The sequence below is a fragment of the Pseudophryne corroboree genome, chromosome 4 (assembly GCF_028390025.1).
Source record: "Pseudophryne corroboree isolate aPseCor3 chromosome 4, aPseCor3.hap2, whole genome shotgun sequence".
Classification (NCBI taxonomy): Eukaryota; Metazoa; Chordata; class Amphibia; order Anura; family Myobatrachidae; genus Pseudophryne; species Pseudophryne corroboree.
Window position 1 is genome coordinate 931,851,717 of NC_086447.1, and position 23,460 is coordinate 931,875,176.

Sequence of the window (23,460 nt, forward strand, 5' to 3'; positions counted from 1 at the left end):
GCACTAGATGATGTAGACAGGGCTGCATTACAGAGTGCTAGCTGTAAACATATAGAGTGATCGCACAAGGCTGCTGAGGGTACGGATGCTGGGGAATAGGATGATATTAGTAGCATCATCGTCTTCCTCAACAAGATGCTTATAATGCATTACTGCTCCTGTGTGTCTGGATACGGGCAGGGAGACCCTCAGCGCAAGACCCTCACTTATGCTTAATGGTAGCGTAACTTTACTGTATGATATTAGACAACCCTGTGTTTTTAGATAATTTTCAAGTTTCTGTTTGTATTATATATATATATATATATATATATATATATATATATATATATATACACACACACACACACACACACACACACACACACACACACACACACATATATATATAATATATATATTAGAGATGTTGAGTATACTATTGCATATCACACTTTGCTGCTGAATTACTTGTGCTGCATGTTTGCATTGGATTTTTTGCACTTTATTTGATATAAAAATATAAAAAGATTTTCTCATGATTGAATAGTGTGCTGGTCTATCCTGAGCTTGGTTCCTGTGGGATTCTCTAGTTTATGGACAGTACTATATAACATATATATATATATACATATATACACACACACACACACACACACACACAAACACACACATAAATGCATATGCAGGTGCCCGTTTCCAGCGATGTATATGGAAAGATCATAGTGCAGGCAGAAAGCCATCTGCAGAAAACGGCATTAGGGCGCACACTGCGTTGCGCCGCAGCAATGGGACAGCAATGTCTGTAACTTGCACCACATACAGTATTTTCTACTTATAACAACAGGGGTTCCTTAGCTGGCCACGTGCACTACAAATGTTGCGCTTAAATTTAATTTCAAGAAAATGTACCCTACTGACACCTGCAGGATAGGAGGAGGTACTGCACCCCGGATAAGAAAAAAAAGATAAATCAGGATAAATGCAACAATTTTGGTATAATATATTTGGAATAAAACCTTTTAAAACACGCCACAGCCTTACTAACGCGACCAGTTCAGTTCTCTCCCACATTGGTCAGTGTAGGTACTGCCATTATTCTCCGGGAGACCTTCTTATATGAGAAGTTAGAGGAGCTAACCTTTTACCAGGGACACTGTCCATGAAAAGCCTTTATAAGCAGAGAGTGGTATAACGCTCCAAAGCCCTTTTCTGTTATTTATCTGTAAACCGGTCCGTTGCTATGAGCATGTGATTACTTTTCTGTGGATGGTACATCCGCCCCGCGTGTTAGGGGCACCACCATTCCCAGGCGCTCGATTGGTTTTAGCCCCAGGCATAAAAAAAAAAAAATATGACATCATTAATAGTCAGAGATTAAATAGTGGACTATGAAAGATAGAGGAAGCTCATGTACTCACTTGAACTTTACTCAGTACAGGACGCATCTATAGTTATCCATTTTCAGCTCAATGCGAACACGCAGGACCCGATCTGCAAATACGCGGGCCTGGCAATGCAATTGCATCACATTGGGCGGGGCATCCAGGATGTGGGCGGGTCTGGGCCGTATTCGGGGCAGCCTCATGACGTCACACGCGGCCGCTGCAACGGGAATCATGCCCATACTGCGCATGCTTCTATTTGATCAAAACTGCAACTGGCGCTGAATAAGGTCCGCTTGTTCTGCATTTATAAATATTATAAAGCGATATGGGTCAGTGCAAATTCATTTGCTGGGTGACTGGAGACACCAGAAGAACGGTAGGGACTGAGTAGGGATTGGTTAGGACAGATGGTAGGGACTGAGTAGGGATTGGTTAGGACAAATGGTAGGGACTGAGTAGGGATTGGTTAGGACAGATGGTAGGGACTGAGTAGGGTTTGGTTAGGACAGATGGTAGGGACTGAGTAGGGATTGGTTTGGACAGATGGTAGGGACTGAGTAGGGATTGGTTAGGACAGATGGTAGGGACTGAGTAGGGATTGGTTAGGACAGATGGTAGGGACTGAGTAGGGATTGGTTAGGACAGATGGTAGGGACTGAGTAGGGATTGGTTGGGACAGATGGTAGGGACTGAGTAGGGATTGGTTGGGACAGATGGTAGGGACGGAGTAGGGATTGGTTGGGACAGATGGTAGGGACTGAGTAGGGATTGGTTGGGACAGATGGTAGGGACTGAGTAGGGATTGGTTGGGACAGATGGTAGGGACTGAGTAGGGATTGGTTGGGACAGATGGTAGGGACTGAGTAGGGATTGGTTGGGACAGATGGTAGGGACTGAGTAGGGATTGGTTGGGACAGATGGTAGGGACTGAGTAGGGATTGGTTGGGACAGATGGTAGGGACTGAGTAGGGATTGGTTGGGACAGATGGTAGGGACTGAGTAGGGATTGGTTGGGGCAGATGGTAGGGACTGAGCGGGGCAGCTGGTGTTACGGCTTCAGCACGTGTCTTATCTGCTGCCGAATGAGGGTAATTATTCCATCCTAGTACATTTTACAGAAAGGATTTGCAAGCGTGGCGGCCTGTCCCCAAATTACCAACCACTTTATCAAGTATACAAGCACCTGATAACTGGTGCACGGTATACGGGTTTGTCGGAAGATCTATTTACATGGCTACAAACTCATTTTCAACAGGGCCAGAGTAACTTTAGTCTTAGCATGCGCCAGACACCCCCTTAGATATTAATCACCTCCCTAATACACAACCTTCAATACGAAATGTCAGAAAGCGGCGTTACGTCTCACTGAACGGTACGAGGCCTCTTTTATAGACAAGAAAATTGGACTTTAGGTGGAAAAAAAAAGACTATTAGGACTATATGGAAAAAGGAATCAAACAAGGTATACCCTAATATGCAGATGACAGGAACTTGAACTTCCCGGAATAAATACAGTATGTTATACGCTCACCAATAGAACAGTGACATATCGCCTATATAATTGGCCAGATCTGTCACTCTGACTGTGTGGCTAACGCTGGGAGGAGTCACAACGCCCAGCGTAAGTCGTGGCTGGATGCGGTGCATGATGTGACAGGCGGCTGTCGGAAGCGCGCACACTATGCTATATGCAGATGATGGGGGTGGGGGGATTCCCTATTCCGCCGTCCCGGCCTCCGCTCTCCCCACCCCAGGGAAATGATGCGCGGGCGGTGCCTCCCCCGGACCCACTTGTATCACTTACCACCCCGCTGTATGGAGGCAGCCCGTCCCCAGCACACAGCCCGCACCAGCCCCGCAGCCGCCACCACCTCCTCCCTCCTCCCCCATCTCACGCTCGGCGGCCTTGGACCCACTGCTGCTGGCCTCGCCATATCTTCCCGGGGTAACTCTCACGAGGAAGACCAAATCGGTTGAAACGCGTTGGAGAATATAGGATACCCAATCCACATCAACAGACAGCGGCAAAGTGCAAGAAAAGATCGAGAGCAACGGTGCTGACAAGTCACCGGTAAGCCGCACAGACGGACTGTCAGAAAGAGGATCCCGCAGGTGAGTCTCTGTAGTGGAGAAGTGTGTCCCAGCCGCAGGTTCCGTTCAGACCCTGCAGGCAGAGCACCCTCTCCCCCGACAACGACTAACCCGGCGCGCGGAGCCAACTCACGGGGAGATCCGTAAAAGGACGATCCGCGGGAAGGCACGGACGCAGAGGGGTAAGTCAGTCCGGAGAAGCCCGGAGATCCCGCAGCCCACCCGCACCTGTGCCCCTTATCTCACGGCCGCAACGACAGTGCACCATCACTTGCCCCCAAACGTTAGAGGTACGGGACGCCGTCCTCTATCTGTAAAGAGACTTACAAGGACAATCACAGTCCGGTTAGGACTAGGACCTTTACCTTTTGATTTAATTTTCTTTAACCCATTCATCAATTTATGCCTCATTTTAGAGTCAGCATCAGTTGATAAGACTTAAAGACTCATTACCAGCCGTAGTGGTCTACAGACAGAGCACCTGTGAAGAATCCATCACAAGTGACAACATTTATGACTTATAATTCATGATCATATCTGCATTTTCCCTCATTTTCACTGTTTAATTGTTATAGTGCAGACTTGCACCTTTCAAGTTCTGTTTTTCAAAGATTTCTTCTACTTTCCCTACATCAATGATCTTTATTTCCTTTATTTTGCCCACAGTAGCATCAAATACTTGCTTAGGGTTATTACCATTCAATAAATATTCTCTTTTTTATTCATCAATATTCGTGTTGCACAATATTTTCATAAGCAGACACCACTGTAGGGGTTGAGCGCTGTTAGGCTTAGCAGCCACTTTGTTTGTGTAGTAGTAAGAGGGTAAGGACACCCGTTACCAAGCAGCACATCCCTAACAGTACAGACTCATCACCACAGTGCGCAGATTACCCCTGGTGTTCAACTCTCACGAGGTCAAGGGAGGCCCTTGGGTCCACTTAAAAAGAACACGTGGCAGCTCCAGCACCAGGGCTGAGGAGGCTCCCCTGACACTGTGTGCATGTATAGGGCACCCCCGCAGACCGCCCCTCCCCCACCCGTGGCACCCCTGCAAACTGCCCCTGCCCCACCCGCGGCACCCCCACACCCACCAACTCCCCCACCCACGGCACCCCTGCAAACCACCCCTCCCACGCCCGCGGCACCCCTGCTAACCACCCCTGCCACGCCCGCGGCACCCCCGCAGACCGCCACTCCCGCAGCACCCCCGCAAAACGCCCCTCCCACGCCCGCAAACAGCCCCTCCCACACCCGCGGCACCCCCGCAAACTGCCGCTCAATGGTGTGATCTGAGCCCAACCAGTCCTCCCTGATGGAGCGGAGGGATCATCACATAGGCCGGCCCCAACTGTGATCCCTCACGGTCGTTACAGCAGGAGCAGCTCCAGCAGATTGTGTGTGTGGTGTATTGTGTATAGTGTGTGCATAGGGTATGTGCACAGTGTATCATGTGTGAATGGTATGATATAGATATAGATATATATATATATATATATATATACACACACACACACACACACACATATATACACATACATACATACATACATACATACATACACCACCCGCGGCACCACCACACCCGCCCCCCACCCTCCCACCACCCGCAAAACCCCCGCCCCTCCACCACTCGCGGCACCACCACATCCGCCCCTCCAGCACCCGCGACACCAATGGACCCCATCCGCGTCTCCCACGCACCCGCCACTCCCCCAACCACAGCACCTATTAGGTGATTCATCGTGCCCTGCGTGCGCTGTTCACGCCTTCGCAAGGGGCTACGGCCCCTTACCAATCGCACTCCCTTTGTCTGTGCAATATTTCACCAATTATGATTGGCGGTAATACTACGTATAATAAAAATGTTGCACGGGACGTGCAAGGGTTAAGGGAGCACAGCCCCTTCCGACAGTGTGAAGAGCGCCCGTAGGGCGCGATGAGCCACCTAGTATATAACATTAATAAGAATAACGTAGTGAAATCTGTATTACTCTCAATAGACTGAGTCTCCTAGAAGGAACCCGGGTAAGTTCTGACCACAGAGGTCAGAGAAAGTCTGAAGTAACTAAAATAGGAAACAAATAATAATAGCGCTTTATTGTTTATTCTCTACTCCTCGGACCCACCCAGCGGCTCAGTCATTGTCTGCAGATTAAAGGGCTATTTTTGCAGTTTATAATACATACACAGGAAATCATCTATGACACAGCTGCAGTACAGAGAACATTGCATTTACATCAGATTCTTCTACACATGATGTTTAAATACACAAAGGGAAATACAGTATGTATCAAATCTTAAATAGAGATACATTGGAGAGAGATAAAGTAGCTCCTAGCTGCCATGTTACAGGCCGTTTGAAAAATGACAGGAGCCAATTGGTTGGAACTTTATCTCTCTCCACGGCTTGGTGCATCTGCCCCACAGTCTGGGTAGTACAGTAACTCTGGTGGTCACTGTTCTGTAAGATACATTACACGGACACACAACTTAAATCAAGTCACAGCGTTGTACATGGCAGGTCACCCAAACGCAGGATCTACCTGCATGACAAGTTACAGATATACCAGCACGTCAAAATGGCGGAACACCGTAAGAGTAAGATCATGTTGGACGCTTGTCTCGCCCAGAGAGGTCGGGTTAAGCCGCATAAAGCAGCAAAACCTGACCAAAGTAATGGGCGCAACATGAATAGTCCTGTTTGAGTGCTCAGACGGGTCCCTTTTCACTCACTTCTGCTCACTAGCTTCTGGGGTGGGGCGCAAGCAATAATGACAGCATCGGCAGCTGTGCACGCCCAAACAGAGCAACAACTGAATTGCTCCTCTAGGTGCCATCTAGTGGCCACCGACGTGCAAAATATTTGTTACGGTAAAACTTCTCCTAAGTCCACAGTATCCACAGAATAACATCGGGATATGACGACGCGACAGCGGATTTGCACCAATCGATCCAAGCTTTCGGACTCCCAGCATGCAACGGGCCCGTACATATATCTCCGCCTCCTGGTTCAGGCAAATCAGTGGTTTTTCCAAAGCTCAAGGCAGGAGCATCATGTAGAGCCCTAATCAGGCGAGAAGAACACACATGCACACCCTTCCATACAAGAAGGAAGAGGCTAGTAAGTGAAAGGATCCTCAAATCAGATGCGTCAGGGTGGGATCCCTGTGGATACTGTGGACTTAGGAGAAATAACGTTATCAACGGTAAGTTCTTACCATAACGTATATTTCTCCGACAGGGTCCACAGGTTATCCACAGGATAACAATGGGACTTCCCAAAGCAATTTAGTGGTGGTGACGCTCCTGACTGGACAGGAGAATCCTTCGCCCGAATTCAGCGTCCTGAGAGGCAAAAGTATCAAAGGCATAATGTCTAATGAATGTGTTAATGGAAGACCATATGGCTACCTTACATATCTATTCTGAAGCACCACGTTGTGCTGCCCATGATGGACCTACCTTACGAGTAGAGTGAGCAGAGACATTAGCTGGAACAGGGAGATCTGCCTGAGAATATGCTTCTGAAATCGTCATCCGAGGCCATCTTGCCAGTGTCTGCTTATCCGCAGACCGTCCTCTCTTGTGAAATCCGTAGAGAACGAAGCGTGTGTCTGTCTTTCTGATGGCAGTGGTACAATCTATGTAGATCCTTAAGGCACGGACTACGTCAACGATGCATCTCCCACAGAAAGATCCGGCCCCTGGAAGGACGGGACTACAATTTCTTCACTAAGGTGGAATTTTGACAAAATTTTAGGAAGATACCCAGATTTGGTTCTGAGAACCGCTCTATCTGGATAAAATTAAAAAAAAACAGAAATGGAGAACGACGTAACAATGCCCCTAAATCTGAAACTCTTCTAGCTGAAGCAATAGCCAGTAGAAAGAGAACTTTATCTGTCAACCATTTAAGATCCACTCTTTTTAGTGATTCAAATGGGGCAACTTGAAGGGCCTTTAGGACTAACCTTAACCTATCCCAGGCACTGTAGGAGGAACAAAAGGAGTTTGAATGTGCAGCATTCCCTGGGAAAAAAGTGCACACATCCTGTAGGTTAGCAATTTTCCTTTTAGAACCATACAGTCAATGCTGATACTTGCACTCTCAAGGAGCCATCCGCACACCTTAGACCATTCCTGCCTAAAGGAATGCTAAGAATCTGACATTCTGAAACCTAAGGTCAAATTTCCAGCCACTACACCATTGCATATAGGCTTGCCATATTCGGTGATAATGCGAGTTAAGGAAGATTTTTTTAATTACCTGTTGTGAAATCCTCTTGCTTTCAGGATGGAAGTCTCATGAGCCACGCCATCAAAGACAGTTGATCCAAGTGCTTGTAAAAAGCAAGGACCCGAGCCAGTAGATCAGGGAGTAGGAATGGACCTTCTGGACCAAGCCGGAGCTATTCGTATCACGGCACCCTTACCTTGTCTTACCTTTCGCATCACCCTGGGTCACAGGGTGATTGGTGGAAACACATAAGCCAGACAAAAGTCCCATCTCACTGACCGGTCATCCACAAAGGTCGCTCTGGGATCCTTTGTTCTTGACCCGTATGCGGAAACTTTGTTGTTCTGACGGGACGCCATGAGATTTTTCTCCGGTAACCCTCATTGTCTACCAGAGTTTGTAAGACCTTGGGATGTAGAGCCCATTCGTGCATGAATGGTGTGTCTACTGAGAAATTCTGCTTCCCAGTTTAGGACTCCCGGAATAAATACTGCGGAGAAGGCTGGATGATGAAGTTCTGCCCACCTTAACGTGTGACTTATCTTCTTCATTGTGTTTTGGCTGCAAATTCCTACCTGATAGTTGAGGTACGCTACTGCCATTGCATTGTCCGAGCGGATTTGAACTGGTTTCCCAGGATGTTCTTTGTCTGAATAAATGCCATATATATGGCCCAAGGTTCCAATATATTTATTGACAGGCAACTTTCTTCCTTGGTCCACTGCCCCTGAAAGCAACTCCTTCCTGACACTGCTCCCCAGCCCTGAAGGCTGGCATCCGTTGTCAGTTTCCCAATCTGATATCAAAAGGAGTCTCCCTGTGTCCAGATAGGATGTCTGTAGCCACCAGGCTATTGACCTCCTTACTTCCAGAGGAGAGACCATATGTCTTATGAAAACCATTCCACTTAGAAAAGATCAGACGTTGCAGATGTCTCGTGTGGAACAGAGTATACTCCATCATGTCAAATGTCTACAACATCAATCCCATCACACGCATTGCCGCGTAAATGGATACTGTTTGACTGTGTAGCAACTCTTGAATCCTTGAATGAATTTAGGATATTTTGTTCAGAGGTAAAATTACACTCCGAATACCTGATTCCAACATAGCCCCCAAGTGAGTCATCCGTTGTGACGGAACCAGAGACGACTTTGCCCAATTTATGAGCCAACCGTATCTCTGTAAACAAGCTATTGTCTGTTGCAGAAAACACTGAAGCCATTCCTAAAATTTGTGCCAGGATTATTAAATCGCTGAGGTATGGAAAAATCCTTATCCCCTGCTGACAGAGATATAATACCTTTACCACCATAATTTTGATGAATACTCTGGGAGCTGCGGCCAGTTCAAATGTTAGGACCTGAACTGAAAAATGCTGCTGGAGGATAGCCACTTAAGATAGCGCTGATGGGACAGTGCTATAAGCACATGTAGGTAAGCCTCCTGGATATCCAGGAATACCATAAAAACCGCCAGCTCCAAAGCCAAAATAATGGAACATAAAGTCTCAATATGAACCCGAGGTACCCCAACGTATTAGTTCAGCACTTTGAGATTGAGTATGGGCCAGAACGACCCATTTGGCTTCTGGACTAGAAACAGATTGGAGTAAAAACCCTGTCCTCGTTGTGCAGGAGGAACTGGAATGATTACTCCTGACTGAAGCAACTGCTGAACTGCCTCTTGCTAAACCATGGCCTTCGTTTTCACTGAAGACGGGCTGGTACCAAAAACCTTTGAGGAGGGTGTTTCTTGAAAGCAAAGGCATAACCGTGAAATACTACTTCTTGTACCCAGGCATCTGTGGTAGACTGCTACCAAATCTGTGCAAACTGAAGAAGTCGCCTCTCATCCCTGGGGTTCCCCTGGTGGAGGCCTGCACCATCAGGCTGATGGCTTATCTTCGGATTTGGAGCTGGTAGCTCAATGCTTTTTTAGTCTTACCAGACTTATTGGATTGGAACGGTTTGCCATCACCCTTTTTGTGTGGAAGGAAACCTCACTTTCTTGGAGTTTGCTTCTGACTCCAAAATACTGTTTAATTCTTTAAGTCAGCTTTCCATGTACATTGCCAAACCGCTCTGCGAGCTGCTACTGCTGAAGCTGATGCCCGAGAGGCAATTGTACCCATACCCAAGGCCGCTTCCAAAACGTCACCGCCTGTCTGTTTACAAAATGGGATTTTTGCTCTCTAGATGTCATTGAAAGATCCTCCTCCAATGCATCAGCCCAGGCTGCCACTGCTTTCGCCATCCAGGCTGAAGCCATGGCTTGTCTTATGATTGGCCAAGACAAGGAAAAAATGTTTTTTAGAAAACCATCCACTCTCCTATCCTTGACATCATTTATTGATGTTGGAGGCAGAGGTAATGTAGATTTTTGCACTAATCTAATGACATGCGTATCTACTTTGGGAGCCACCTCCCGTTTTAAACAGTTCCCAGCTGGAAGAGGATAATTGGAATTCCTTGGAATTCTAACTTCTTACTGGGCGTAACCCAAACCTCTTGCATAATTTCCATCAGTTGATCTGACCCAGGAAACTCAGTCCTAACTGTTTTGGGACATTTTAACACAGGTGCCTTAGTTTTTAACAAAGGCTCTTCTGCTTCTTCTAAGGAGAGAATGGCTTTCATAGCACTGTTTAGCTCAGGTATGTCCACTGAGCTGAGGCCTTCTTCCTTGTCTCTATGCAGACCTGAAGTGCGATGAGTCCTCATCTTAAACATGTGTAGCCTGTGAAGATCTTGTATCATGTCTATGTGACTTACTTACCACCGGCCTTTCAGCCTGCTTTTTGTTGTGAGGCTGCCAATTCCTGTACTGGATGTGATAAAGCCCAGGTAGAATGCTGCATGTAAGGGTTAATAGGGTAACCTATCCCTGATATAGGAGCTGGCATTATCCACACAGCTATAGTATGCTGGATAATGCCTGTGCAAAAGTAGCCCATGGGGGTTCAACTTGAACCTGCGCTTGCCTCGGATTATTTAAGAGGCTTCGGTGAAAGCTAAACAATTTGTACATAGTCCATTTTGAACCAAATCCTGACAGGTTAACCCAGCTTCGCAAGACAAACATGAGATGAGTGTTGGTGCTGCTGTGGAAAGTGTATTTTCCCCACCCTTGCCGCTCTTAGACATGATAAATAAATCACACACCTGTACAGTGTTACTATACAATTTGTGACTGTAATCACTTTAAAATTTGTTAAAGTGACATACAATCCGACCCTACCCTTCTTTGAAAAACTGACAGAATTATAGTAAAGTCAGCAATCACACTAGCAAGCAGTCACAGGTTATACATTTGTATAATAAGCAATATGAGCACATATTCAACTAGATACATTTCAAGTATGTAGGAGAAACATATTACTGCATTACCTTATATAGGAGTTTAAACGTATTCAGTCGCACAGTGAGAGAAAACAGCAGCAATATTTTACAGACTCGTATGCATCAGGCACTTATCTAACTATTCGTACTCAACAGGTAGATAGAGACTTAGTGCTTTATCACCCGGCTCAGTAGAGTGGGATACAGGGAGACTTCACCCCGCTTCCAGGATCAATCAATACGTTAGCGAATGCTGAGTGGATCCAGACGCTAATAGTGTACACACTCGCCCAGTGAACACTGACGCACCAGTCACACAAGCCTCCTATGCTGCGACTGGGTCCTTTTAGATACACAGCGTCTCAGACAGAAGCGGGAACTCAGTTCATGGTGGGAAACTCGGAGGAAACTGGTCATGAAGCGGGGGGAGGGACAACAAAGGGAGCGTCTGACTCCCCATTGCTGACATCAACCCTAGGTATCGCGGCCTCATACTAACCCTGGAGCCTATGATCCCTAGGACCTAGCGCTGGTGCACCCGAGGTGGCGGCGCGCCAGCTACTGTTTGGTAGTCTCCTCCCAAAACAGTGCGGCTGTGTCCGTGTTCCCCCTCTAAGTGGAACCGATGCCTTACCTTCTCCCCGTGCTCCGGCCACAGCCTGGTAACGTCTGTTGGACTTGCTAGTACATCCTACACAGACGCCCGCCGAAACAGCACTGTACACATGGGTAAGCATTGTCACGGAGTTGTTGAAGCGACTTTTTCTAAGATACGTATAAGACGCTTTTTTAGACAAGATCGTTCAAAAAAATAGTAAGACTAAACTTAAAATAAAAAAGCTTATGGCTGCTAAAAACCAGCAGCCCTCTGACCATGGTCCGGCTCCTGCCGCACCAAACAAAAAACTGATTTGCCTGAGCCAGGAGGCAGGGGATATACGGACGGGCCCGTTGCATTCTGGGAGGCCGAAAGCTTTGACTGATTGGTGCAAATCCTCTGTCGCATCATTATATCCCAATGTTATCCTGTGGATAACCTATATATATTATACACACACAAATACACGCACTGTGGTTAAGCACGTGTGTGATGAGGTTTCCAGCGTTTACACTACCGGTAAAAAGCCCACTGAAATGAGTGTGCCATTGAACAAAAAGGGAAACCTCCATACATTAAATAAATCAGGCAACATAACCATGCAGCACTTCAGACCCTTCACCAATTCCCCAGTTAGCAGGGAAAGCCCATGGTAATCTGTATAAATGGGGAGGGCGACCGCAAAACACAGCAGCTGCATTCTCCTAACTCGCCCACAAAGAAAATCACTTGGACGCTTTACGACACACCTGTGCTCCACTGGCAGCGTTCCTCATTAGAAATCCACAGGAATTTTTCTCGGAATACATGGGGAATCTTGTTTTTTTTTTTTTTTTTTTTAAATAATGAAACAAACTTATGTTGGTAACTGAACCACAGAATGGATTGATAGATTAGTCTCCCAATAGCCACTCAGCCAATCACAAGCTATTTTCTACTGTAGCGGTGATGTGATTGGTGGGCAGCAAGGAGTGTCTCGCAGACATATATAGATACATATTAAAGGATTATCTACCGATGACGGCTTATTCATTTCAGTGGGGATTCCACATGTGGCACTCAACTCCAGTGAAATTATTTGCTCACCGGAATGAAAGGGAAATTACAGTACAATGTTAAATAACTTGTGTTAACCCCTAGGGTGTACATTGTTCCCTCACACTAATCAATGGATATGTACTGCCCCAGGCTGTGTGTATGAGACCAGGCGCTCCAGATTAGTAGTTGTACTACATGCTCACGGCTACCTCTGGTCTCGCTATTTAACAACCACCATCCCCCTTCCTCCCCATTATCACAGTGGTGGCCTAACCCTTCCAAATACAAACTTGTATGAATGTGGACACACAGGAGGTGGGCGAGCTGAAGTACTAGGTGCCACCTTAACGGGACACTTACTCCCACTGCCAAGACTTTCAGATAAGAACTATGGAGGCAACATACAATGTATAGCCTTAGCCTGACATTCCACTGCAATTCTGTAAAAAAAAATTTTTACAATATTACGTACCTATAACACATGTTATAGGTAGGTAACCTCAGGCCCTCCGGCCCCTCTCAGCTCTGGCCCCATAGCAACTGCACTCCCTGCACCTATGGTAGTTACACCCTGTATATAACACATGTTACTGTGACAGGGAAGGTGGCCCCTCTCAGCTCTGGGCCCCATAGCAGCTGCACTCCCTGCACCTATGGTAGCTACACCCTGTATATTACACATGGAACTGTGACAGGGAAGGTGGCTCCTCTCAGCTCTGGGCCCGATAGCAGCTGCACTGCCTGCACCTATGGTAGCTACACCCTGTATATAAAACACATGTAACAGTGACAGGGAAGGTGGCTCCTATCAGCTCTGGCCCCATAGCAGCTGCACTCCCTGCACCTATGGTAGCTACACCCTGTATATAACACATGTAATTGTGACAGGGAAGGTGGCCTCTCTCAGCTCTGGGCCCCATAGCAGCTGCACTCCCTGCACCTATGGTAGCTACACCCTGTATATAACACATGTAACTGTGACAGGGAAGGTGGCCCCTCTCAACTCTGGGCCCATAGCAGCTGCACTCCCTGCACCTATGGTAGCTACACCCTGTATATAACACATGTAACTGTGACAGGGAAGGTGGCCCCTCTCAGCTCTGGCCCCATAGCAGCTGCACTCCCTGCACCTATGGTAGCTACACCCTGTATATAACACATGTAACTGTGACAGGGAAGGTGGCTCCTATCAGCTCTGGGCCCCATAGCAACTGCACTCCCTGCACCTATGGTAGCTACACCCTGTATATAACACATGTAACTGACAGGGAAGGTGGCTCCTCTCAGCTCTGGGCCCCATAGCAGTTGCACTCCCTGCACCTATTGTAGATACACCCTGTATATAACACATGTAACTGTGACAGGGAAGGTGGCCCCTCTCAACTCTGGGCCCATAGCAGCTGCACTCCCTGCACCTATGGTAGCTACACCCTGTATATAAACACATGTAACTGTGACAGGGAAGGTGGCCCCTCTCAGCTCTGGCCCCATAGAAACTGCACTCCCTGCACCTATGGTAGCTACACCCTGTATATAACACATGTAACTGACGGGGAAGGTGGCTTCTCTCAACTCTGGGCCCATAGCAGCTGCACTCCCTGCACCTATGGAAGCTACACCCTGTATATAACACATGTAACTGTGACAGGGAAGGTGGCTCCTCTCAGCTCTGGCCCCATAGCAGCTGCACTCCCTGCACCTATGGTAGCTACACCCCTGTATATAACACATGTAACTGTGACAGTGAAGGTGGCCCCTCTCAGCTCTGGCCCCATAGCAGCTGCACTCCCTGCACCTATGGTAGCTACACCCTGTATATAACACATGTAACTGTGACAGGGAAGGTGGGCCCTCTCAGCTCTGGGCCCCATAGCAGCTGCACTCCCTGCACCTATGGTAGCTACACCCTGTATATAACACATGTAACTGTGACAGGGAAGGTGGCTCCTCTCAGCTCTGGGCCCCATAGCAGCTGCACTCCCTGCACCTATGGTAGCTACACCCTGTATATAACACATGTAACTGTGACAGGGAAGGTGGCTTCTCTCAGCTCTGGGCCCCATAGCAGCTGCACTCCCTGCACCTATGGTAGCTACACCCTGTATATAACACATGTAACTGTGACAGGGAAGATGGCTCCTCTCAGCTCTGGCCCCATAGCAGCTGCACTCCCTGCACCTATGGTAGCTACACCCTGTATATAACACATGTAACTGTGACAGGGAAGATGGCTCCTCTCAGCTCTGGCCCCATAGCAGCTGCACTCCCTGCACCTATGGTAGCTACACCCTGTATATAACACATGTATCTGTGACAGGTAATGTGGCCTCTCTCAGCTCTGGGCCCCATAGCAGCTGCACTCCCTGCACCTATGGTAGCTACACCCTGTATATAACACATGTAACTGTGACAGGGAAGGTGGCCCCTCTCAACTCTGGGCCCATAGCAGCTGCACCCCCTGCACCTATGGTAGCTACACCCTGTATATAAACACATGTAACTGTGACAGGGAAGGCGGCTCCTCTCAGCTCTGACCCCATAGCAGCTGCACTCCCTGCACCTATGGTAGCTACACCCTGTATATAACACATGTAACTGTGACGGGGAAGGTGGCTTCTCTCAACTCTGGGCCCATAGCAGCTGCACTCCCTGCACCTATGGAAGCTACACCCTGTATATAACACATGTAACTGTGACAGGGAAGGTGGCTCCTCTCAGCTCTGGCCCCATAGCAGCTGCACTCCCTGCACCTATGGTAGCTACACCCTGTATATAAACACATGTAACTGTGACAGGGAAGGTGGCCCCTCTCAGCTCTGGCCCCATAGAAACTGCACTCCCTGCACCTATGGTAGCTACACCCTGTATATAACACATGTAACTGTGACGGGGAAGGTGGCTTCTCTCAACTCTGGGCCCATAGCAGCTGCACTCCCTGCACCTATGGAAGCTACACCCTGTATATAACACATGTAACTGTGACAGGGAAGGTGGCTCCTCTCAGCTCTGGCCCCATAGCAGCTGCACTCCCTGCACCTATGGTAGCTACACCCCTGTATATAACACATGTAACTGTGACAGTGAAGGTGGCCCCTCTCAGCTCTGGCCCCATAGCAGCTGCACTCCCTGCACCTATGGTAGCTACACCCTGTATATAACACATGTAACTGTGACAGGGAAGGTGGGCCCTCTCAGCTCTGGGCCCCATAGCAGCTGCACTCCCTGCACCTATGGTAGCTACACCCTGTATATAACACATGTAACTGTGACAGGGAAGATGGCCCCTCTCAGCTCTGGGCCCCATAACAGCTGCACTCCCTGCACCTATGGTAGCTACACCCTGTATATAACACATGTAACTGTGACAGGGAAGATGGCTCCTCTGAGCTCTGGCCCCATAGCAGCTGCACTCCCTGCACCTATGGTAGCTACACCCTGTATATAACACATGTATCTGTGACAGGTAATGTGGCCTCTCTCAGCTCTGGGCCCCATAGCAGCTGCACTCCCTGCACCTATGGTAGCTACACCCTGTATATAACACATGTAACTGTGACAGGGAAGGTGGCTCCTCTCAGCTCTGGGACCTATAGCAGCTGCACTCCCTGCACCTATGGTAGCTACACCCTGTATATAACACATGTAACTGTGACAGAGAAGGTGGCCCCTCTCAGCTCTGGCCCCATAGCAGCTGCACTGCCTGCACCTATGGTAGCTACACCCTGTATATAACACATGTAACTGTGACAGGGAAGGTGGCTCCTCTCAGCTCTGGCCCCATAGCAGCTGCACTCCCTGCACCTATGGTAACTACACCCTGTATATAACACATGTAACTGTGACAGGGAAGGTGGCCCCTCTCAGCTCTGTGCCCATAGCAGCTGCACTCCCTGCACCTATGGTAGCTACACCCTGTATATAACACATGTAACTGTGACAGGGAAGGTGGCTCCTCTCAGCTCTGGGACCTATAGCAGCTGCACTCCCTGCACCTATGGTAGCTACACCCTGTATATAACACATGTAACTGTGACAGAGAAGGTGGCCCCTCTCAGCTCTGGCCCCATAGCAGCTGCACGCCCTGCACCTATGGTAGCTACACCCTGTATATAACACATGTAACTGTGACAGGGAAGGTGGCTCCTCTCAGCTCTGGCCCCATAGCAGCTGCACTCCCTGCACCTATGGTAGCTACACCCTGTATATAACATGTAACTGTGACAGGGAAGGTGGCCCCTCTCAGCTCTGGACCCATAGCAGCTGCACTCCCTGCACCTATGGTAGCCTCACCCCTGTATATAACACATGTAACTGTGACAGGGAAGGTGGCCCCTCTCAGCTCTGGACCCATAGCAGCTGCACTCCCTGCACCTATGGTAGCTACACCCCTGTATATAACACATGTAACTGTGACAGGGAAGGTGGCTCCTCTCAGCTCTGGGCCCCATAGCAGCTGCACTCCCTGCACCTATGGTAACTACACCCTGTATATAACACATGTAACTGTGACAGGGAAGGTGGCTCCTCTCAGCTCTGGGCCCCATAGCAGCTGCACTCCCTGCACCTATAACTACACCCTGTATATAACACATGTAACTGTGACAGGGAAGGCGGCTCCTCTCAGCTCTGGGCCCATAGCAGCTGCACTCCCTGCACCTATGGTAACTACACCCTGTATATAACACATGTAACTGTGACAGGGAAGGAGGCCCCTCTCAGCTCTGGCCCCATAGCCAAAAAGGGAAACCTCCATACATTAAATAAATCAGGCAACATAACCATGCAGCACTTCAGACCCTTCACCAATTCCCCAGTTAGCAGGGAAAGCCCATGGTAATCTGTATAAATGGGGAGGGCGACCGCAAAACACAGCAGCTGCATTCTCCTAACTCGCCCACAAAGAAAATCACTTGGACGCTTTACGACACACCTGTGCTCCACTGGCAGCGTTCCTCATTAGAAATCCACAGGAATTTTTCTCGGAATACATGGGGAATCTTGTTTTTTTTTTTTTTTTTTTTAAATAATGAAACAAACTTATGTTGGTAACTGAACCACAGAATGGATTGATAGATTAGTCTCCCAATAGCCACTCAGCCAATCACAAGCTATTTTCTACTGTAGCGGTGATGTGATTGGTGGGCAGCAAGGAGTGTCTCGCAGACATATATAGATACATATTAAAGGATTATCTACCGATGACGGCTTATTCATTTCAGTGGGGATTCCACATGTGGCACTCAACTCCAGTGAAATTATTTGCTCACCGGAATGAAAGGGAAATTACAGTACAATGTTAAATAACTTGTGTTAACCCCTAGGGTGTACATTGTTCCCTCACACTAATCAATGGATATGTACTGCCCCAGGCTGTGTGTATGAGACCAGGCGCTCCAGATTAGTAGTTGTACTACATGCTCACGGCTACCTCTGGTCTCGCTATTTAACAACCACCATCCCCCTTCCTCCCCATTATCACAGTGGTGGCCTAACCCTTCCAAATACAAACTTGTATGAATGTGGACACACAGGAGGTGGGCGAGCTGAAGTACTAGGTGCCACCTTAACGGGACACTTACTCCCACTGCCAAGACTTTCAGATAAGAACTATGGAGGCAACATACAATGTATAGCCTTAGCCTGACATTCCACTGCAATTCTGTAAAAAAAAATTTTTACAATATTACGTACCTATAACACATGTTATAGGTAGGTAACCTCAGGCCCTCCGGCCCCTCTCAGCTCTGGCCCCATAGCAACTGCACTCCCTGCACCTATGGTAGTTACACCCTGTATATAACACATGTTACTGTGACAGGGAAGGTGGCCCCTCTCAGCTCTGGGCCCCATAGCAGCTGCACTCCCTGCACCTATGGTAGCTACACCCTGTATATTACACATGGAACTGTGACAGGGAAGGTGGCTCCTCTCAGCTCTGGGCCCGATAGCAGCTGCACTGCCTGCACCTATGGTAGCTACACCCTGTATATAAAACACATGTAACAGTGACAGGGAAGGTGGCTCCTATCAGCTCTGGCCCCATAGCAGCTGCACTCCCTGCACCTATGGTAGCTACACCCTGTATATAACACATGTAATTGTGACAGGGAAGGTGGCCTCTCTCAGCTCTGGGCCCCATAGCAGCTGCACTCCCTGCACCTATGGTAGCTACACCCTGTATATAACACATGTAACTGTGACAGGGAAGGTGGCCCCTCTCAACTCTGGGCCCATAGCAGCTGCACTCCCTGCACCTATGGTAGCTACACCCTGTATATAACACATGTAACTGTGACAGGGAAGGTGGCCCCTCTCAGCTCTGGCCCCATAGCAGCTGCACTCCCTGCACCTATGGTAGCTACACCCTGTATATAACACATGTAACTGTGACAGGGAAGGTGGCTCCTATCAGCTCTGGGCCCCATAGCAACTGCACTCCCTGCACCTATGGTAGCTACACCCTGTATATAACACATGTAACTGACAGGGAAGGTGGCTCCTCTCAGCTCTGGGCCCCATAGCAGTTGCACTCCCTGCACCTATTGTAGATACACCCTGTATATAACACATGTAACTGTGACAGGGAAGGTGGCCCCTCTCAACTCTGGGCCCATAGCAGCTGCACTCCCTGCACCTATGGTAGCTACACCCTGTATATAAACACATGTAACTGTGACAGGGAAGGTGGCCCCTCTCAGCTCTGGCCCCATAGAAACTGCACTCCCTGCACCTATGGTAGCTACACCCTGTATATAACACATGTAACTGACGGGGAAGGTGGCTTCTCTCAACTCTGGGCCCATAGCAGCTGCACTCCCTGCACCTATGGAAGCTACACCCTGTATATAACACATGTAACTGTGACAGGGAAGGTGGCTCCTCTCAGCTCTGGCCCCATAGCAGCTGCACTCCCTGCACCTATGGTAGCTACACCCCTGTATATAACACATGTAACTGTGACAGTGAAGGTGGCCCCTCTCAGCTCTGGCCCCATAGCAGCTGCACTCCCTGCACCTATGGTAGCTACACCCTGTATATAACACATGTAACTGTGACAGGGAAGGTGGGCCCTCTCAGCTCTGGGCCCCATAGCAGCTGCACTCCCTGCACCTATGGTAGCTACACCCTGTATATAACACATGTAACTGTGACAGGGAAGGTGGCTCCTCTCAGCTCTGGGCCCCATAGCAGCTGCACTCCCTGCACCTATGGTAGCTACACCCTGTATATAACACATGTAACTGTGACAGGGAAGGTGGCTTCTCTCAGCTCTGGGCCCCATAGCAGCTGCACTCCCTGCACCTATGGTAGCTACACCCTGTATATAACACATGTAACTGTGACAGGGAAGATGGCTCCTCTCAGCTCTGGCCCCATAGCAGCTGCACTCCCTGCACCTATGGTAGCTACACCCTGTATATAACACATGTAACTGTGACAGGGAAGATGGCTCCTCTCAGCTCTGGCCCCATAGCAGCTGCACTCCCTGCACCTATGGTAGCTACACCCTGTATATAACACATGTATCTGTGACAGGTAATGTGGCCTCTCTCAGCTCTGGGCCCCATAGCAGCTGCACTCCCTGCACCTATGGTAGCTACACCCTGTATATAACACATGTAACTGTGACAGGGAAGGTGGCCCCTCTCAACTCTGGGCCCATAGCAGCTGCACCCCCTGCACCTATGGTAGCTACACCCTGTATATAAACACATGTAACTGTGACAGGGAAGGCGGCTCCTCTCAGCTCTGACCCCATAGCAGCTGCACTCCCTGCACCTATGGTAGCTACACCCTGTATATAACACATGTAACTGTGACGGGGAAGGTGGCTTCTCTCAACTCTGGGCCCATAGCAGCTGCACTCCCTGCACCTATGGAAGCTACACCCTGTATATAACACATGTAACTGTGACAGGGAAGGTGGCTCCTCTCAGCTCTGGCCCCATAGCAGCTGCACTCCCTGCACCTATGGTAGCTACACCCTGTATATAAACACATGTAACTGTGACAGGGAAGGTGGCCCCTCTCAGCTCTGGCCCCATAGAAACTGCACTCCCTGCACCTATGGTAGCTACACCCTGTATATAACACATGTAACTGTGACGGGGAAGGTGGCTTCTCTCAACTCTGGGCCCATAGCAGCTGCACTCCCTGCACCTATGGAAGCTACACCCTGTATATAACACATGTAACTGTGACAGGGAAGGTGGCTCCTCTCAGCTCTGGCCCCATAGCAGCTGCACTCCCTGCACCTATGGTAGCTACACCCCTGTATATAACACATGTAACTGTGACAGTGAAGGTGGCCCCTCTCAGCTCTGGCCCCATAGCAGCTGCACTCCCTGCACCTATGGTAGCTACACCCTGTATATAACACATGTAACTGTGACAGGGAAGGTGGGCCCTCTCAGCTCTGGGCCCCATAGCAGCTGCACTCCCTGCACCTATGGTAGCTACACCCTGTATATAACACATGTAACTGTGACAGGGAAGATGGCCCCTCTCAGCTCTGGGCCCCATAACAGCTGCACTCCCTGCACCTATGGTAGCTACACCCTGTATATAACACATGTAACTGTGACAGGGAAGATGGCTCCTCTGAGCTCTGGCCCCATAGCAGCTGCACTCCCTGCACCTATGGTAGCTACACCCTGTATATAACACATGTATCTGTGACAGGTAATGTGGCCTCTCTCAGCTCTGGGCCCCATAGCAGCTGCACTCCCTGCACCTATGGTAGCTACACCCTGTATATAACACATGTAACTGTGACAGGGAAGGTGGCTCCTCTCAGCTCTGGGACCTATAGCAGCTGCACTCCCTGCACCTATGGTAGCTACACCCTGTATATAACACATGTAACTGTGACAGAGAAGGTGGCCCCTCTCAGCTCTGGCCCCATAGCAGCTGCACTGCCTGCACCTATGGTAGCTACACCCTGTATATAACACATGTAACTGTGACAGGGAAGGTGGCTCCTCTCAGCTCTGGCCCCATAGCAGCTGCACTCCCTGCACCTATGGTAACTACACCCTGTATATAACACATGTAACTGTGACAGGGAAGGTGGCCCCTCTCAGCTCTGTGCCCATAGCAGCTGCACTCCCTGCACCTATGGTAGCTACACCCTGTATATAACACATGTAACTGTGACAGGGAAGGTGGCTCCTCTCAGCTCTGGGACCTATAGCAGCTGCACTCCCTGCACCTATGGTAGCTACACCCTGTATATAACACATGTAACTGTGACAGAGAAGGTGGCCCCTCTCAGCTCTGGCCCCATAGCAGCTGCACGCCCTGCACCTATGGTAGCTACACCCTGTATATAACACATGTAACTGTGACAGGGAAGGTGGCTCCTCTCAGCTCTGGCCCCATAGCAGCTGCACTCCCTGCACCTATGGTAGCTACACCCTGTATATAACATGTAACTGTGACAGGGAAGGTGGCCCCTCTCAGCTCTGGACCCATAGCAGCTGCACTCCCTGCACCTATGGTAGCCTCACCCCTGTATATAACACATGTAACTGTGACAGGGAAGGTGGCCCCTCTCAGCTCTGGACCCATAGCAGCTGCACTCCCTGCACCTATGGTAGCTACACCCCTGTATATAACACATGTAACTGTGACAGGGAAGGTGGCTCCTCTCAGCTCTGGGCCCCATAGCAGCTGCACTCCCTGCACCTATGGTAACTACACCCTGTATATAACACATGTAACTGTGACAGGGAAGGTGGCTCCTCTCAGCTCTGGGCCCCATAGCAGCTGCACTCCCTGCACCTATAACTACACCCTGTATATAACACATGTAACTGTGACAGGGAAGGCGGCTCCTCTCAGCTCTGGGCCCATAGCAGCTGCACTCCCTGCACCTATGGTAACTACACCCTGTATATAACACATGTAACTGTGACAGGGAAGGAGGCCCCTCTCAGCTCTGGCCCCATAGCAGCTGCACTCCCTGCACCTATGGTAGCTACACCCTGTATATAACACATGTAACTGTGACAGGGAAGGTGGCCCCTCTCAGCTCTGGGCCCTATAGCAGCTGCTCTCCCTGCACCTATGGTAGCTACACCCTGTATATAACACATGTAACTGTGACAGGGAAGGTGGCTCCTCTCAGCTCTGGGACCCATAGCAGCTGCACTCCCTGCACCTATAGTAGCTACGTATATAACTGGAAAGCTCTGATGCATGGGACTGCTGTGCCACCCCCAGTCCGTTGCGACCTTAGGCACGTGCCTCACCTGCCTTGCGGGGAATCCAGCACTGCCTAGTTGAATGCATTAAAAACAAGAACACATGAGAATGGATGAAGGGCCCTTACCTCGCAAAGCTCCAGTCTCAGAGCTACGGCCTCCAGACACTCCAGCCCGGTGCTATCCACGGAGAGGTTGCACTCGATCTCCGATGAGTTCAATAGTCGAATACGACTAACAAAACTGCTCTTGCTCAGGACATTGTACCGCTTGGTCCTCCGTAGTGTGAGCTTGAAAGGCATCGCGTGGAACGTGGCTGCAGACGCCCCAAGGGCAGCCTTTCACTTTATTTTTGCTTTGAATCTCAGCCCACAAACTACTGATGTCCTCCAAGTTGCGGGGAAGTTGTCCATACCCGGGGAACTCTAGCAGATGCTACCTACAAACAAAAAAAAAAAAAGGACACAAGAAAAGGGCCATTAACACCTAATACCAGGTCACAAACAGCCTTCCAAAAACAACAGACAGCCGTCCGAAAAGTAATTCCACGGTTATAAATACTAACTTCTGTACCACAGCG

General features: G+C 49.1%; 1 protein-coding gene across 2 annotated transcripts in view; it reads right to left on the reverse strand.

The window, feature by feature from the left end:
• The window catches only part of PTPN14 (protein tyrosine phosphatase non-receptor type 14), a 122,059-nt gene that overhangs the window by 69,016 nt on the left and 29,583 nt on the right, over window positions 1-23,460 (reverse strand). For both annotated transcript variants that reach the window (XM_063919082.1, XM_063919081.1), the window contains exon 2: window positions 23,009-23,319. In XM_063919082.1, coding sequence (XP_063775152.1) covers window positions 23,009-23,182 — 174 coding nt within the window. In that variant the 5' untranslated portion in view covers window positions 23,183-23,319. The remainder of the gene's footprint in view (window positions 1-23,008; window positions 23,320-23,460) is intronic.